The sequence below is a fragment of the Phyllostomus discolor genome, chromosome 2 (genome assembly GCF_004126475.2).
Source record: "Phyllostomus discolor isolate MPI-MPIP mPhyDis1 chromosome 2, mPhyDis1.pri.v3, whole genome shotgun sequence".
Lineage (NCBI taxonomy): Eukaryota > Metazoa > Chordata > Mammalia > Chiroptera > Phyllostomidae > Phyllostomus > Phyllostomus discolor.
The window spans coordinates 99816000-99834038 of record NC_040904.2 but is presented as its reverse complement, the minus strand read 5'-3'; the positions used below and the strand labels follow the sequence as shown (position 1 = coordinate 99834038).

The 18039-nt window shown below is 45.6% G+C and overlaps 1 protein-coding gene across 1 annotated transcript in view; it reads left to right on the top strand.

The window, feature by feature from the left end:
* Nucleotides 1-3765: 3765 nt before the first annotated feature.
* The window catches only part of FSTL1 (follistatin like 1), a 54245-nt gene continuing 39971 nt past the window's right edge, over nt 3766-18039 (top strand). The window contains exons 1-2 of the mRNA XM_028504647.2: nt 3766-4081; nt 4233-4289. Of these exons, the coding sequence (XP_028360448.1) occupies nt 4233-4289 (57 nt within the window). The 5' untranslated portion in view covers nt 3766-4081. The remainder of the gene's footprint in view (nt 4082-4232; nt 4290-18039) is intronic.

Below are 18039 nucleotides of genomic sequence, written 5' to 3'. Positions count from 1 at the left end.
GGCCGCCCTCCTTTTTCTCCTGGTGACTGGTATGGGGATATCAAGAAACTCGATCTAGATTTAAAAAAAAAGGGGGGGAATTCTAGGACTTTTGTAGTAGCTCCAGAAACAGGCTCTCTCCCTCACCAAGCGCATGATGAGGCATCCACTGCAGCCAGTTTACTACCCAGAGAGCACAGACCAGAGTTCGCAGGCACCACCACATGGGACCCAGGAATGAAATGAAATGAAGATAAGGGCAAGAGATGGCAAGAAATCAGATCCTTGGTGACCTTGTTTGAGCTCCTGGATGAACTGTTTCCTGAGGCCAGATCTATGGTGGATCTCTCAGCTCTAGGCACCAATAAATTCCACTTAAATGCACAAGCCACTTATTTAAATTTAAATAATTTAAATGAATTCTCTTCATCTGCAACCAAAAAGTCCTCACTGATATAACTGTCAACTCCTTCATGCAATTTGTTTTGCTGTTTGTTTTTGTTTTTAATTTATTGTAGAGTTAAGTTAATCATACTCTGTAGCACAGAATTATCATCAGTACCTACAAAAAGTCCTATTGAATTATTTCCTTACTAGCACACATTAATTATAAGCTATGTACCTGGCACTGTCCTAAGTAACTCACACATATTAACACATTTAATTTGCCCAATAATGCTATGGAAACAGTACTATGATGATCCCCATTTTACAAACAAGCAAACTAACTTGCCCACGGTCGCACAGTAAGCAGTAAAGTCAAGCTTTACAGCCAAGACACATTTGAAACAGGGCTTCTGGCTCCTACACTAAAGCTCTTAATCACGAAAGTGCACCAGAAAGACTGCATTACTCACATGCTAACGTTTGGCATTGTCTAATTGTCTAACTTTTGCCACCATGATGAGTCTAAGATAATATTGACCACTTATTGTGTTATCTTGGACAAATTACTAAAAATCTCTGTCTTGGTTTCCTTATCTGTAAAACAGAAATAATAAAAAACAATACTGATGTCATATGATTGTTTAGTTTAACTGGCACCAGTGACTTCAAGCATCTTCTACTTGTTGGGTTTGCTTGTTCTTCTGTTGGGTTTCCTGTCTTTCTCTTGTTGATTTGCAGGGGTTGCACTTATGAGTTCCTTGTAGTTTTAGGTACTGATTCTCTCCTTCTAAACTATCTCTTTTTTATGGTGCCCTTGATTGAGTAGGATTCTTTAATTTTGATATGGTCAAATCCATCAATTGTGCCCCAAATGTAGAGAGAATTAAGAAATGAAAAACACTGTTTATGCCCTAAGCAACTTAAAATCCAGCTGGAGTATCAAGAACAACAACTGTGTGAACAGTTTCAAAGGTTTTGCTGCAATGGTAGGCAACAGAACGCCAAGTTGTAAGGCTTAATAACCAACTGTTAACCTTGGAAAAGTATCCAAATTTTTTGAGGTTCAGTTTCCTTATTTGGAAAATGTAAATAAAAAAATACCTTCCAGTTTGTTGTGATAAATAAATTAGACATGTTGAATGGCCTATGGTACCAACTACAATTCATTTGCAAAGTATATCGAAGAAATGCTAACAGCTAGATGTATGGAGGTCCACTACCCTCGAGATACTTTCTATAATATTCCATGTTTAAATTTCATAGCCCACTGAAAGGCATTATCTCTGCTAATTATCAGATGCAGAAACTCAGTTTCAGAAAGCTTAAATAATTTGATGAAGGTCATATAGCTCCTAAGTAACTGGTAGTGATAGAATTAAGAGCCAGATCTGTTTGACCTTAAACCTCATATGCTTTCTACTATGTCAAGTATTGTCTAAAGAAACAAGTTATTGCTAGAGAAGCAATGAAACTTTTTTGAGTACTGAAAAAAAAAAGACAGGTTTGAATAAACAGAAAGAGGAAGAGAGAAAAGGTCATGCCTGATTCTGAGGGGGTGCAGCGCATGTGTACAGGGGTGCTGTGCATGTGTAAGGGATGAAAGTGTGGTAAGCAGAAGAAAACCTGTGCATCACAGTTCACTTGAGTCCTGGCAGGGACTGGGAGCCCTGGCACACAGCAGCTGGCGGGGCACAGCTATTCCCCTCTCTTATTTTCATATCAAGGAAGCAGGAGTGAGTTATCTGACTGGTGAGCTGGAAAGTATGTGTCACCCTGCCCCTCAAGTCTGGGAAGTAGGTCTGCCTTAGCAAGCATGTGTGTTCTGCTTTTCCAGAAACTGTAAAACTGCAACTTCAGGTGACAGATTTTCATTACAAGGGTTCTTCTGCACCTCCAACCCTCTCTATCAGCCCTAGGGGGGGTGGCTCTAGCTTCCCAATCTTACACACAGGTCTTCCAACTCTTGTGTGTGACAGCCAGGTACTAAGGGAGCCAGTCAGCACATTTTATTTTACTTAATTCTGTGATGAAGTATAAGCAGATCCACTCATTTTCCATGCCAATCTAAAGCCAGGGCCATCATTCCAGCTTTTACCAGGGACAAAGCTGACATTTTGCTCTCCAACAGACTGGCTCTGGTGGCTAGTTCAATGGCTTGTGAACATGCATGAGGAATATAAGTGTTATTTGAAGCCCCTAAAACCACAACATTAGGCACTCAGCAAACGGTGGGAGTAGAGTGAACATGAACAGGTCAGTGGACAATGAGAGAAGACCGGCTTGATCTGAGCATAGGGAGTATATTAAGCAGCTGAAGTAAAGTTAGATGGATGGGTGATTCCAGTAATGAAAGACTTACAAGGAAGGCAGAGTTTGGGTTTCATGTGGGAGAGAGTGCTGAAAGTTTCTGAGCCCAGAAGCGCATGAGAAAGACAGTGTTTAAATCCGGTAGTTAGAAAGAATAGGCAATGAGGTGCAGTGGAGACTAGAGAGCCTGGAGGTGGACGCCAACCAGAGGTGGTTTCCAGACTTCTCCAAGTGAGGACAGATGAAGGTCTGGCCTAGGGAAATGGAAATGTGAATTACAACAGCAGATGTCAAAGTGAAAACTGCCAGGATGTGGCGACAACCTAGGTCTGGGAAGCGGAGAAGCGTTTTTTGAGGCACGCCTCATAAAGCTGCTGAGGGGCAGGCCTGGGAGCTGGTGGGAAGTGGGGCTCAGCCTGGGGCATGTCCAATCTAAAGATGCAAGTGGATTTTGTTTCTCAGCACCAGAGACACCAGAGGCAAGGTAGGAAAGAGGCCACAGTTGGAAGTTTGGAGAATCGATACAAAGAGGAAGCACACATTTGAAACCCGCTGGGAAGAGGCTGGGGGAGATGGAAAGCATGAACGTGGAGGGTAGCTGGGGTGACAGGAATGGGAGCAGGGACACAGGTGACGGGTGGGCGGAAGACAGGAAGGGGGCACAGCTCCTGGACCGGAGGAAAGGATGGACGGGGTGAGGCTGCTAGCAAACACTCCAGTCTGGGTATTTCCAGCAGAGCAGGGCTGCCGCCAACTCTCCCCTAGGAAATGCACGGTTGAACCCAAAGCAGCCTTCCGGCCCCGCGCCCACTTCCTCGAGTCCTGGCTGCAGTGACCCCCGGACTGAGAGTGTCCCTGCGAGTCTCCGGGTCTCTCACCCCTGGGGGTCGGCTGGGGCTCCCAAGGCTGCAGGGCGCCTCTCCGTCCAGGCTCCTGCCCCACACCGGGCCGGGGTACCCCAGCAGCACCGCCCAAGCTGGACACCGCCGCAGCTCGCCCGAGCTACAGCAAGCCCGGGCCCCTCCCAGGGGTGCGGTTTTGGCTCCTTCCGCCCCCCACGCACCCTCGGCTTTTGTTGCAGTGTCCCCCGGGACACCCCATCTCTGCCTCAGCCTCCGAGTCCTGGGGGCCGGGCGCGGAGCGGAGTTCGGGCGGCGCCAGGACGCACGCGGGCTCCCAGGAGCCAGCGGCGGGAGGAGGGAGCAGAGCCGGCAGCCGCGGGGGCCGCTGCTGCAGAAGGGGGAGGAGAACGGGGAGGAGCTGGGGGGCAGGCAATCGGGGAAGGAGGGGTCTTACGGGGCGACGAGCGCAGGTCGGATTTCCTTCGAGACTGGCGATCGGCGAAGCTCTCTTGGAGCTAGCTGCAGCCGCCCGCTCCGCGCCCTCTGGGAACCCGGACAGGACCAGGGTGAGAGCCCGGCTCGCGGCGCGGGGGGGGTGGGCCCCGCGGGGAAGCCGGGGGGCGCAGGGCGGAGGGGGCGAGCCTGCGGGACCCCAGGAAGTTTCCGGGGTGGGCGCGGGTCCCGGTGCCTTCAGCCGCGCTCTCGTCTCTTCCGCAGATGTGGACACGCTGGCTCGCGCTCGCGGTGGTGGCGGCGGCCTGGGTCCGCGCGGAGGTAGGCAGCGGCCGACGAGGTCCGACCTCGGGCCCCGGGCCCCGCGGTCTGCGCGCGGGCGGGCGGCGGCGCGTCCCGGGATGCGCTCAGCGGGTGGGACTGGAGTTTCCGAACGCGGGGAGGGCGGCGCTCGGAGCCGGACCGCCACTCTAGAAACTTAAGCCTCAAAAATCAGGGAAAGAAGTTTGAGCAGTGAGCGGGAGCCCCTCCGCGGCTAACGTGGAGGGGAGGGGGCGGGGAGGGGACGAGCTGGGCCCTGCGGGACCGAGGCGGCGACGGGGCGCAGCCGCGTTCAGAAAGGCCCCTCGAGAGGAAAGTGCGAAGAGTCGGGACTTTTCCTTCCGAGTCTGTCTCCTCCGGGTGAAAAAAACCAAAAAGTAACACCGGACCCCCTCACCCCCCAATCCTAAGAGATTCTTCTTTTAGGGCGGAATAATTCTGTTTTATAAAGTAAGATTATAAATCCTTTATTTTTTTTCTTCCTTTGTAAAGAGACTTCGGATTTTGTGTTATTGTCAGGACCATATAACGGCCTTCTAAATTCTCAAATTTTCCCTTAAACTAGCGTTTGCGCAAGTGTGAGCCATCCATTGCTCAGCCCTCGGAGGGCTGGGCTTTTGCAGTCCCAGTATTTCAGCACTTTTTTGGTGATGTTTCTTTCTCAACTCCAGTGACCTTCCAGAGACACTACAAACAACCAACAAACCCTTCACTCACAAGCCCTTCCATTAACTCAAAGGTTTATGGACAGAAAATAAACAATTCTAAATTCCCTGGGCTCTAGTCTCCCGAAAAGTGAGGTCAGAAACCAAACATTTGGTAATTATGGCAGGAAATGTGGAAGGAATTAAAAAGCATGAGGGAGAAGAAATGGAATGTACATTACAAAAGAAATAGCTCCCTGGTGGGTGGTTATTCTCCCTCTTTGAAATTTTTTCTTCATATTACAGTTTAGCCCCTCCCCGAGCACTGCTGCTTGACTGGGCCCAGAAAAATCATAAAAGCATGCAAAGTCTTCACGATGAAAAAAAAGAAACATTATATTGAACTCATTTAATTCATCATTACAGCATTGATTGAGCTGGAAACACAGGCTGTTTTTACAAGGAAATAAAAAAGTAGCTAATATTTATGGGTTATATACTTCGTGTTGTAATAACACTCCATTTTAATGACGAGGAAACTGAGTCATAGAGGTTACATAATTTATGCGGCACACTATGCCACTAGGAGGTGGGGGTAGAGTTTGGACCCCTACCTGCTGTGTTCTTCCGGTGTAGCAGACACGGGGCTGCCTGCATCATTTCTTTTAAAGCTTCTCCAACCTTGAAGGTCCTTTTTATTATCCTCATTTCACAGAGGAAGAAACAAGTCTTGGGAAATTAGGTGACCTGTCCAAAGTCACACAGCTAGTTAAGTTCTGAAGAAGCACCTGACCCCAGCGCCCTCCACTCCCTCCACCTTTGGAACCCATCTTGAACTCCAGATCGGCTTCTGATGCGTTGCTTTCCAGGGTTTGAATCTGAGGGAAAACCACTCATCACTGGTTGATTTAGTCTTGGCAAAGGAACGCCCTTGCTGTGGCCCTCAAAAGGCAGCTGCAGCCCTTTGATGGACAGGGTGGATTCCTGGTTGGTTTTTCAGCAGGTTTAGGATTGCCAGCTAGTGTGTGAAATTGCTTTGGGAACTGGAATGCTAATAGGAGGTATGAGGAGTTTGTGTGGCCCAACCTCCAGGATCTATTCTAGGCCGCCTGTACTCTATGCCCTTCCCCCATGGCATTGCTGGGGAAAGCTTAGTTCTCATAGGAAGTTCCCCCAACAGCAATTTCCTGCTCTAGGTAGAAGAGCAGAGTGTACTCTCACAGATTTCCCAGGCAAAATCCATGGAGAAGAAGGTAAAATATGAAAATTTGAAAGTGTTTCTTCCAAGTGTTTGGAATAGTAGAGCTCTAGAATGAGCAGAGGTGTCCTAAGCTTGGGAAAAGGTGGTTGTCATTATTAATGCCAGTCTATAAATCCTGTTTGGTTAGATTTAAGAATCTAGTAACAAATCTCATTAAGGAAAGTGTTATATTTTGAATGTTTTCCATGGTCTCTTACTTATTTTGGCACTTCCAGATTGCTTTTTTGATTGCTTCCTCTTTCTTGTGTTCTCTTTGTCTCCATTCTCTATCAAAAAAACTTAAGTGTATGACCCATGAACTAAAGAGGGGGGAGAATGTTGTAGGGAGGGGAGTGCAGGGTGAAGGGGGATAAAGGGGAGAAAAGAATGGCACAACTCTGATAGCATGATCAATAAAATATACTTTTTTAAAAACGTATTCCTTCAGGCGGCCTCCATCAACATTCTGCCCCACTCACCTGAGCCAGCATCCATGTACTTTTCAGAGTCTGCGTGAAAGGGGTGTTGGCCGTGTAGCACACCTCTCGCTGAGCATATATGAGCATCTGATATGGGTGAAGAATGGGGGTGGCAGCAGCAGGAGGGGTGCTTCAACCAACAACCGCACAGCTACTCCTTTTCTAGATTCTGTTGGGAGGGGGCTTTGTAGGCCCACTCTTCTCCCACACTCATCCCCCTCCCGGTGAGAATTACTGCCGTTGACTGAGAGGTTGGGAAAGGCTGAGAACTCGGGCACCAGTGCACGTGCCCCTGAGCCTCAGTAGATGCAGCCAAGTCCACTTCAGCATGGCAGGCTGGAGGGGACCCTGTGGCCCAACCACTGGCTTTTGAAAGACAGCATTGGTGTGTGCCTGTGCACTCTCGCTTGGTGGTTGTCCCTGCTGGCACTCTGATTCCCAGCACTCCAGCTGTATGAATTCCTTGTAAGTCACCCAAGCACTGGGGACTGATTCACAAATCAGAACACTCATTTCAATAAGGGAATACTTGACCCGTGAACTGTGAGCACATCACTTAAGATAATAATAACAAGAGCAATAACAGTTACACAGACAGATAAGAAGATTATTAAGGCATTGTCCCTGTGAAGCCAGATATCTTAACCTCATTTATACCCTGTTATCAACATACAGTTAATCAACCATGAGGAGTTTTATTGGCTGACGTGGGATCTTTTCCATATTCTTTAGAATTATTCTAATGGTGGATTCAGGCAGGCCTAGAGTCTGACCCACATCCTCTGACTTCTTGAAGCTGCAGCAAAACCAGGGCTTTAATATCCAGCTTGTACATTAACCACTAAAATAATCTCTTTGTTTATCACTTGGCAAATAAACTACTTGCCGTAATTTTAAAGACCGTTGTTGGAATTGGGATGTTAAAACATAGCAAGGACTCTGCTGAATAGACAGAACCGATGGACAAGCACCCTGCAAATTGAGGCCCTGGCCATTGAGAATGTGTTTAGAAGGGAGACATGTTACAATTCCCATGGAAGTCTCTGGATTGGGTGACAGAATGCAGGAGGCAGTTCCAAGGCTTAGCATTTAGTTGGGGAGGAGCTGTGTGGTGAAGATCGGGAGGCGTGGGCTGCAGTGGGTGTAATGTCCCGCAAAAGGAAATAGTCAGTGAGGCAGAAAGCCATGTGTTTCCAGGAGAATGGGGAAGGTAAAGGAGGAGCTGTAAATACCGGGGTCACCTATGGAGAAGTGCAAATGTCACCATGGCTTTTTCCTTCTCCTCTTTAAATAACTGGACACCTGGACATAAAATTTCTAGCAGTCACAAGTAGTCTTAGCTTAATGACACCAGATATTACAGGGTTGAAGAAATATCTAGATAGGTTCATTTTGTAAGCCAGGTGATTAATGTCCTGCAGGTCAAATGCATGCTTTTCTCTAAGAAATGCTGTCTTCTGACACCTGTGACTTTGACGCAGCGTCCTTTCTCCAGGGGAGAGTCGTTACAGCACAGGCCTTCCCTCCACAGTGCCCATCAGTCAGTATTCCCTCTGCAGGCTGAGCACACATTGTACACACACGGAGCAGAGTCATAGGTGAAGTATTAGGCATGGTCTCTGCCCTCAGGTAGCTTACATTCTAGTGGTGGGCCAGGTGCTTGCAGCTGGCAGCTACAATGTATATTATTATAACTAGATAGTAAACAAGTATCTTTGCAATTATTATTATTGCTTTTTTTACATTAACATAAGGCCTCTCTGGATTTTTACAGTTTTTACATTAGTACAGTACACAGATTGTTAATGTATAGCTTAGTGAACTTTTATATATGAATGCACCCTTGTCGCCACCACCCAACCAAGACTGAAGGAGTGAGAAAGGAGGCTAAGGACTCAGGGTGTGAGGAAATTGTTACGTTGAAAAAAGTGAGGGGTAGATATGATTATAGTTATATTTCATCACTCAAGGATCTTTATGGCTTAATTAGTCCAGTCTCTTTATGCCTGGCCCTGGTAACATTTGTTTAATTCATGTTTTACCAATTATAAACCTTTAATAATAAATGAAAAATAAATTAACCCTATTGATAATGAGACTTGCAATTTGGATGTTACCGTAGGCATTTTTATATGAACTTAACAATGCTTGCAGGACAAAATTGTTTTTCTTGTTAGCCACAAGACATATAGCAGATACATTTAAATACAGACTTTATTGACATGAATCTGTTTTAGCAAACTTTGGATCAGCTTTGGGGGAGCTGACTTTACTGCTTTGCAGGTGGATATTCCAAAACTCAATATAATTTACACTGAGAAACTAAATCAAAAAAGAAACTCAAATAATTCTATTTGACCACTTTGTCTTGTTCATTATTATTTATAAAGGTACTCTACATACGATGCCTGTCATTATTTATGATAGTTAAGAACTTAAAACCTACTACTTACACAACAATAGAAGAGGTAAGAGTCAACAGTGGTATGTACCAGTATAAGTTATGTTTAGAAAAATTTTAAGGCTCTGGCAAATGATTATGACTTCATTTAAAAATCAGAATACCCCTTACACTAATGCCTTCTCCTCACAACTATGTAAAAATTTATAGAGTAGTATTATAAAAGTCTTGAAATCTATCATGAAGATGCTGTGCCCCCTCTCCTTTTTTAAGAATAATTTACCCTCCTAATGTCATGTGCTGTTTTAGTTAAATAAAAAGTCAGTATGTTGTGGGGAGGGATGGGTGGGTGGGCTGGAATGTAATGGAAAGGACAGAAAACTGTACTTGAACAATGATTAAAATAAAATTTTTAAAAAGTCAATATGTTATTTTCTGATGAAATACAAAATAAAATATGCTCATAAAAAGCTTAGAGAATATAGAAAACACTAGAGCAAAGAACAAAATTGCCCATAATTTCAACACCTAGAGATAAAGCAGCACTCCATCCCTCCTTTCAGAGAAATTATTAAAACCAGTCGGCAGATGTCGGTGATGTGCCCGCTAGACCCTGTAGGCATTCCAAACAAGCGCCTCTTAGCACTGTGAGATATGCAGCTTGCAGAGAGAGCACCCACATGACATGCATATCACTGCTACCCTCACCCTTGCCCATGACCAACACTGTCAATCAGTCACAGAATTCTTCCTCATGGGCCTGAAGAAGGTTTGAAAATCCTTCTCAGCAATATGGTGTAGCCACTAGCAAGCAGTTGGTCTGTACGGGAGAGAAAAGATTGGCAATGGAGTAAAGTGGTGATAGCCACGGTAATGAGAAGGTATCCCCAGACTAGGAAACAAAGCAGGCAGCATCCTGGAACATGGCAGAATTTATTAGAGGGCAGTTTACTTATGGGAAGATTGTGTTGGAGCAGAAATGGTGGCCCGGTGGTCTGCAGGTCATTCTCCACTAACAGAACCTTGTTACAGTATTTATTGTATATAGTGTAACATGGGTACTAACTGTCGACAAGACAAAGGGACAAAGAAGGCAGTAGCTCCAGAGGCCCTACCTCCTGGTGGTCTTGTGATAGATGATTGCTTATAATTGATACTGTTATTAGTTTGATATTTTTCTTGGATGTCATGCCATTCTGGCTGTTGATGACAAAGTATTTATGGCTACATTTTAAGGAACACAGATAATCGTCAACTACGAAGCTTTAATATGCCGTTTGCTAAAGATGGTGAGGGTGGTCAAAGGTCACAGCATGAGACTTAAAAATGAAATGAAATTCAGATACAGAGATGGAGTTGGTTTTGTTCACATCTATATCTGTACATAGATATTTGTCATTCCTGCTAGAAAAGTCAATCCAATTTGACAAATATTGGTATATCTTTAGCCAAAATTAAGGTGATTAGAAGGCAGAGTTAAGGACTACATGGTAGGAGTAGGAGAGCAAATGGATGAAAATGTTAAGAAAACAGCACCTTGTTCCTGGCCTAAGCTTCTAAGTTCTTTTTTTTCTTTTTAGTGATTTTTTAATCCTCATCTGAGGACATTGATTGATTGCTTTCAGAGAGAGAGGTAGGGGGGAGAGAGAGAGAGGGATATTGATTGGTTGCTTTCTCTGACACACCCTGACTGAGGATTGAACCTGCAAATTAGGTACGTTCCCTGCCTGGGAATCAAACCCATGACCCTTAGTCTACGGGGCGACACTCCAATCAACTGAGCTGCACCGGCCAGGGCAAGCTTCTGTGTTCTTTAAATGATTTCGAACACCTTAAAGGAAGGTAAACCCTCTAATGTCAGCCATCAACAAAAATATGATAACGAGGATTTTCTTGGCTGTTCTGATGGCATAACAGTCACTGGCTAAGGCTCTCAGAGCTGCTGCTGTCACAGATAACAGCTTCTGTATCAGCAGCCGTCTGGCAATAATCTGCTGATAGAAGGCTCTTTGGGTAGTTGTAGTACAAAACATATTCTATAAATCTGCATTTTCTGCTGTGGTTGAAGGATTTCCATGTAATCTCTTCACAGACTTTATATGTGCTCATTTGGAAGCCATCACCTATAAGCTATTCCCAGGATTCAGTCTGAATTTATGACCCGTAAAATGTCTTCTAAATAATTGTGGATACTATTTGTGACCAACTAAGCTGTTGCCAAAACAAGTCATGTGACACATGGCAAAAGCCATGACGTGTTGCAGGCCCAGGTGTACTATGTGTGTGTCATAGAATAGTGGCTTGAATTGATGTAGGGAAATGCCTCATTGTCTTCTCTTTTTATTGTGTTCAAGATTTAAAATCTCGTGTCTGAGGCAAAGTTTGTCTTTTTCCTAACAGAAGTCTTTCCTTCTGTCCTCCAACCATAGTAAATGAGTGTAATTTATTTATCTCCAACAAAGTTGCCGGCATGAATGCTAGTCACTTTGCACAAATGCTGCTATGAAGAATAGTGTGGAACTAAAAGGCACACCATACAGGTCCCAGTCCTGAAGGAGTTGCTACCACTGTAGCTACTGTTCAGCTTGAATGGATGTGGTCCTTCAGTGCCAAATCCATGGGTTTTGCAGAAATTATCATCCCCGCCCCCCCTCCCCCGCTGCTGGCTCAGAAAATCCTGAAATAGGACAATGGGATGGAATTTGAGAGGCTGCAGTGGAGCTGCTGGGGCCATTTCTGCCTGTGCACCTTGACCACTTGCCCAGTCTGTCCAGTAGGTGGCAGTGTTTTGGGTCGGAACGTCCTCTGAAATGGTGTGTGTTCCTGGGGGCTGGTGCTCCTCTCTGATGGCCCATTTGCATGTCAGGCAGCCTTCCACTGCAATCCTTTCTCCATTCTCTCCTCTCATTCTCACATCTGGGTGTTTCCAACTCTTACCTTTGACACAGACCCTGTTACAGAACCTTCTCATTTTTAAGAGGGACATCATAAAATAATGAAAGAGGCCTACTCGACCCCTTTCTTGCTGATCCTACCTTTTTAAAGCCACCTGATGTCTCTGCAGCTTCAGGTAGGAGCAAGGGCATTGGGCTAGTAGAACAAGTTTGAATTCTGGTGTCACCTGGCTGTGAAAACTCGTGCGAGGTACTTAACCTTTCTGAGCTCCCTTTCCTTCTCTGTCAACTGGGAGTGACAGCTGTGTCGCTGCCTGCCTGTCCAGTTCAGTAATGGAAAAGGTTTCCTCTGCTCCTGACGCCAACTCCACACCACAGGTCTGCAAGAGCCAGAGTGCCAGTCACCAGCCCCTGCTGGGCACCGACGATGTTTTGTTTGTTTGTTTCTGTTTGTATTTGTTTTTTGACAATGTGCTCGACTCTGTCACATTCCAACGAGATTCCAACGAGAGAATTCTCAAATCGCACATTAGCGTCTGCTTGGCGTTGTCAGTATATGTCCAACCTGTGTGCTGGCTCAGGTTGTCACTGTTTATGAAATGTCCTTGGTACTGGTTTGGCACTCGGGCCTTGAAGCAGGATTACCCAAATTTAAATCCTAGCACTGCCCTTATTGCCCTGTGGCCTTGGGGAAGTTAATTAACCTCTCCGAGCCTGTTTCCTCATCTATACAATGGGCTTGCTACAGAGTATTTCCCCCATGGGTTACTTGTGAGAATCACACAGGCTATTTTTTTCCAGGTAAAGCAATTAGAAAAGTGGTTTGGCACAAGGAGTACAGTAAGTGTTCCCTGTTACTCTCATTCTTGTAGCACTCCTATTTATGGGAGAGCTCCAAAAGCCATGGGGGGGCATGTGTGTGTGTGTGTGCACACATGCACACGTGTGCTCAAGCCTGTGCTCGTGGCTCTCGGAACTCTCTCCTCTTTCCCCCTCACCTCTTTCACTCTTTCCAGAGATTAAGAATCGCCTTCCTTTAAAAGTGCAACTAGGATATTTATTTCAGTGGATGCTTGGCGCCCAGAATTCGTATCAGAACTCTTGCTTCTACTGAGCCAGTCTTGCCTTCAAACTTCTGGACAATGTTTCCTTGTGAAGCCAGAGCCCTGTCGTTCCTCCAGGAGAAGGAGGAAGCACTCACTGAGCACCTCCTGTGCGCAGGCGGTGGCTGTGCCTCTCGGCCTGGTTCCTCCCAAAGCCCGAGACGGCAAGGGAGAGCGCTGGAAAGGGATGCAGGGTGAGAAAAGGCAAAGAAGAGAGGTAATCAAACTCCTGGAAATTTTTCCAAGTTTTTCTTTTTTATGTCCCTCCTTAAAATATGGAGGTGGCCACAAATATCTTGGATTTTTTGTGGTGTGCTCACTTTCACATACTCTTGCTGTAGTACCCATAGTACATCTGTTACTGGGCCACAAATTCTAAATTTGGAGTTTGGAAAAATATAATCAGGCAAAAGAATAGAACCTTTTGCTTTCATTGTTTGAAAAATAAATAACCTCCTCTCAAAGACAGGGTAGGAAGCATTCCTACAACAGGCTGGATTTGTCCCTTTGGGAACCGCGGCAATGCTTCGTGTGTTTCTCACTCGCCCGCAGCCTCCAGCGGATGCTGGTTCCAGGGCCCCAGAGCCAGGTCCTAGCGATCCCGCTGTGGCTCTGTGCTCTCCTGTCCGTATTTTCTCTCCTCCTTCTTGTCTCTCCTTTTCTTTCTCATCTTCCTCCTCCACAATTACAGAGAGGTTACACTGGAGTGTGTGGGCTGTGTTAGGAGCTGTCAAAACATCCCAGACACCAGGTTCACATGTTATGCAGGGAGAAAACAACACAAAGTCTTGAGGCATCATTTTGCTCCATCCACCTGAGACTAAGTCAACTTTTTAAAGCAACTCAAGAGAGGAAAGTGAAAAGTATCACAAATCTATTATTCTCTGTCACTCAGGCACTGAGTTAGTGCTGGAGACTAAGACAAAGACCCTGCTCCAAATCACTTGCAGTCCAGTGGGGGAGGCACGCAGGGACACAGGCTTAGACTGATCCCATGTGCTAAGTGCTAGGACAGGCCTGAGAACCTACCCCAGCCTGGGGCATCTGGGAAGTCCTCCAAGAGGGGGTGCCCCACAAGCTGAACCCTGAAAAATAAGTGGTAGTTAGTGGGGTGACAACAGGCTGGAGGAGAGGCAAAGAGTCTTATCTAATGTCATTCTCACAACCTGAAAACAAGTTATTTTTTAATCCTCATCTGAGGATGTGTTTATTGATTTTTAGAGAGAAAGGAAGGGGGCAGGGAGAGAGAGATACATCTCTATGAGAGGGAAACACCCATCAGTTGCCTCCCATACGGGCTCCAACCAGGAGATCATACCTGTAACCTAGGTGTGTCCACTGACTGGGAATCGAACCTGCAAAACTTTGATGTGCAGGACAATGCTCCAGTCAACCGAGGCACCCAGCTAGAGCTGCTAATGAAGTTATAATCTTCGTTTTATGAACAAAGAAACTGTGGCTCAGAGGATTCGGTTAGTTCCTCAAAATCAGCTACCCAGTACACACAGTAAAGCCTGGGTACAAACCCCGGACTTTGACTCTCAAGGCAAATAAATGTCCTGTGTTCTGGACCCTCTGTGTCTTTTTTCTGAAAGTGACTTTGAAAACAAACCAAAAACATTTTTCTTCTAGGTAACAGGGACTCAAAAAAAAGTGTACAGGCCTCTTCACATGACATCAGCCAAGTGCCTGGATGGACACTTAACGGCTGGTCATTCTGGCCACACAGAGATGGGCAGAGTCTCGACTTGGTTCAGGTGCAGCCGCTTCTCTGACCCATATTGAGATGTACTTGTTCTGTGAGAGCACTTGTAGCATAACAGTCAGTGGCTCGGGCAATGTTTGAAGGCAGTTTCTTTGTCCTTCAGAGATATTCATAACTGTTCCACGTTGAAAAGACCAAATCATAGGACAGGTCTAAGATTCCCACTGAGTATGGTCTGAGTATGGTTGTTCAGACTGTCTACTGCCCCAGTGCGGAAGCTGAGGGCACAAGTGAGGTGGACCCCATCCCACTCTCTGCTTGCCAGGCTATGTGCCCTGGTGTAGAGCTACATGCCCACCCAGAGGAAGGGGCACCTTTTTCTAACTGATGTGCAAAGCTCCCAAACCCAACTTTTTCTCCCAGATATAAGATGCTTTCTGGACTATGGTGGGTAGCCTTTTCTCCATCTGTACATTTTATAAATAAATTGACATCATCCAGTCTTATAAAAAAATTTTTAACAGACATCCATCAAAAGCCAGTTTTGTATGTTTTTCAGATTTTCCTCATGAATTCATTAAGGTGATACAAACAAATTTGAAAAAAATCTTATTTTTTTTCACCCACCAGTGTGCTTGCTACTTTGCACTGTTGCCCAACTCAGTCTAGTTTCGGAACTATGATTCCCCAGGAATTAAGAAGAGCATTCCTGGCTTCCTCTGGTTGCTGGATGAGCACAGCTTCTCTCAGCCCACAGCTGAATTCCAGCCCCGAAGAAGAAATGTCTTAGACTGCGAGTTCCCAGCCTGGAGCCTGTCAGAGGTTGTGTCATGTGTTTGCATTAGCTGAACAAAAAGCCAGCAGGCTTTCCAGCCTTGCTCCCCCCTCTCCGCACGCCCCTCTGGAGAGGCCCGTTAACGTCTAGACAGTGTCTGCTTGGCACTCTGCCTTCTCAGCACGATCTACACAGTTGTGCAGCCCTGACGTGGGTTCCTCTCCTCACTCGTTTGCCCGGTTTTCTTAGCCTCAAATTGTCTCAGGGGGACTGGCGTGACCGCACATATAAGAAGCAGGTGAGTGAATTTATGAGACTGTCAGGATTCCACTGTCTGGAAAGGTTCAGACTTGAGAAAATACCAGTAGTGCTGCCTGAAGCTGTGACTGAGTTAACAGACGTTTCTGACATGAACTGGCTTCAAACAGGCCTCCACTGATTGGCTAGAGATGGGCTGGAGTGAATCTCCAGGACAGATGGCACCAACCAGGTGAAGAGCCTTGTGCCTTCTGTGGGTAGCGTGAACTTGGGCAAGTCACTGGACCCCTCGTCTGAAAAATATGAGAGTGAGGGTAGGTGAGCTCTAAAACCCAGATCTGAAATTCTGTCCATAAAGAAAGGAGGCAGACATTTTAGGTTGAATTATCAAAATAGTCTACATAGTGGAGCTAGGATATTTGATTAGCCCTTCCCTTAATTGACCACCCACAGAGGAGCAGTTTGAAGAGAAGCTGGTGCAGGAATGGAAAAAGAGAATGAGTAAGAGCAGGAGGCAGTTTTGTGTCCCTCACTTCCTCCTGCTTGTGTTGAGTGTAATGTAAACAGGACAGCTTGCAGCACCGGACAGTCCTCATGCCCAGGAAATTCAAATGCTATTTGCTCTATAGAAAGAAATTACTTGACTTTTCTACTTCAGAAACTATCTTCTCACAACACCAGGCAAGTAATAAAGAAAGCTGGGTCTACTTGGGGTTAAGCAAGGAATTTTTTTTAAAAAAAGAAGACAGCCCTGGCTGGTGTGGCTCAGTGGACTGAGTGCTGGGCTGCAAACCAAAGGGTCCCAGTTCGATTCCCAGTCAGGGCACATGCCTGAGTTGTGGGCCAGGCCCCCAGTTGGGAGCGCACAAATGCACAATAGGCAGTCACACATTGAGTTCCTCTCTTTCTCCCTCCCCGTTCTCTAAAAATAAATAAATAAAATCTTAAAAAATAAAAAAGACAACCCAAAATTCCAAAGTGAGCAACATCAGCTTTTGAACTTAAATAAAAAAACTTTCTTCTGACCTTTATAAATATTCACATTTTCTTTTAAAAAATGTTGCATGAGCCCTGGCTGGTGTAGCTCAGTGGACTGAGTGTGGGCTGTGAACCAGAGGGTCTCCAGTTCGATTCCCAGTCAGGGCACATGCCTGGGTTGCAGGCCAGGTCCCCAGTGGGGGCCCTATGAGAGGCAACCACAGGATGTTTCTCTCCCTCTCTTCCTCCCTCCCTTCCCTTCTCTCTAAAAATAAATAAATAAAACCTTTAAAAAATTAAAAATGTTGCATGAACCCTAATTTTAATTTCTGGAACTTTTGCTGCCTTCTCACCATGTTACCCAGCCCCTGACCAGGATCCTGGGTTTCCTGAGCTGGTATTGATCAAGTTGCTGCCCTAGTCCCCATGCCCTTCTCCCTAAATCAGCTCAGGGCTTTTTTTACAGCTGAGAGCACTACTCTTTGGCCTTGACATCATGGGTTAAATTAAGTGACTTGCTGGGTGAACTCAGTAAGGAAACAAAGGCCATGCAGATGTTTTAGTTCTGCTTAAATGCTTGGTATCTTAACTGCAATCCAGTTTCCGAATCCCACTAGGTAATTCTAGTATACTAAATTATGCTTGACTTCATTCTAAAAATCAGAGGTGTACTTTCCCTCTCAAATCCCATGGTTAGCACGTCCCACTAGCCTCTCTGTTAGCTTTAGGCTAACTGAGCCTATTTTCAGTTATGGAGACGGACCCACATTTGTGGTATAACATTTGCAACAGAAAAAAATAAAATGGATGAGGAACTCAAAGACAGTTCAGAGAAATTTCTGCTGACTTTTGCCAGGGTCATCTAAACTTTAGTGTAAATTTTATATGTGTGATAGTTTTGTGAAAGCAGCTAAAACCTGTTGCACTGAGCAGACACAGACATACTTGAGTTCCCTTCACTGTTAGGGTCCCTACCAGGAGGGCTCAGTGTGGTTCCTGATGGCTCAGTCCAGCCCACAACTACTTGCTTTGGGACAGAGGCAGAATTTGTAAATGTTCAGAACACTCAGCTTCGAGTCTCTGATGGTATCCCCACCCCTGAGTTCTCTCTATATGTTATTATTACGGTGCCACAATTAATTGGGACCAGGCTGAGGTCTATGTCGGAAGCAGAAAATTTTCACCTGGCTTCTCCGTAGAGTCCTAAAAATCTTTCATGAATGAACCATTTGTGCTTTGTTCCCCGACCCCCCCCTCTAGTTTTCTATCTTTG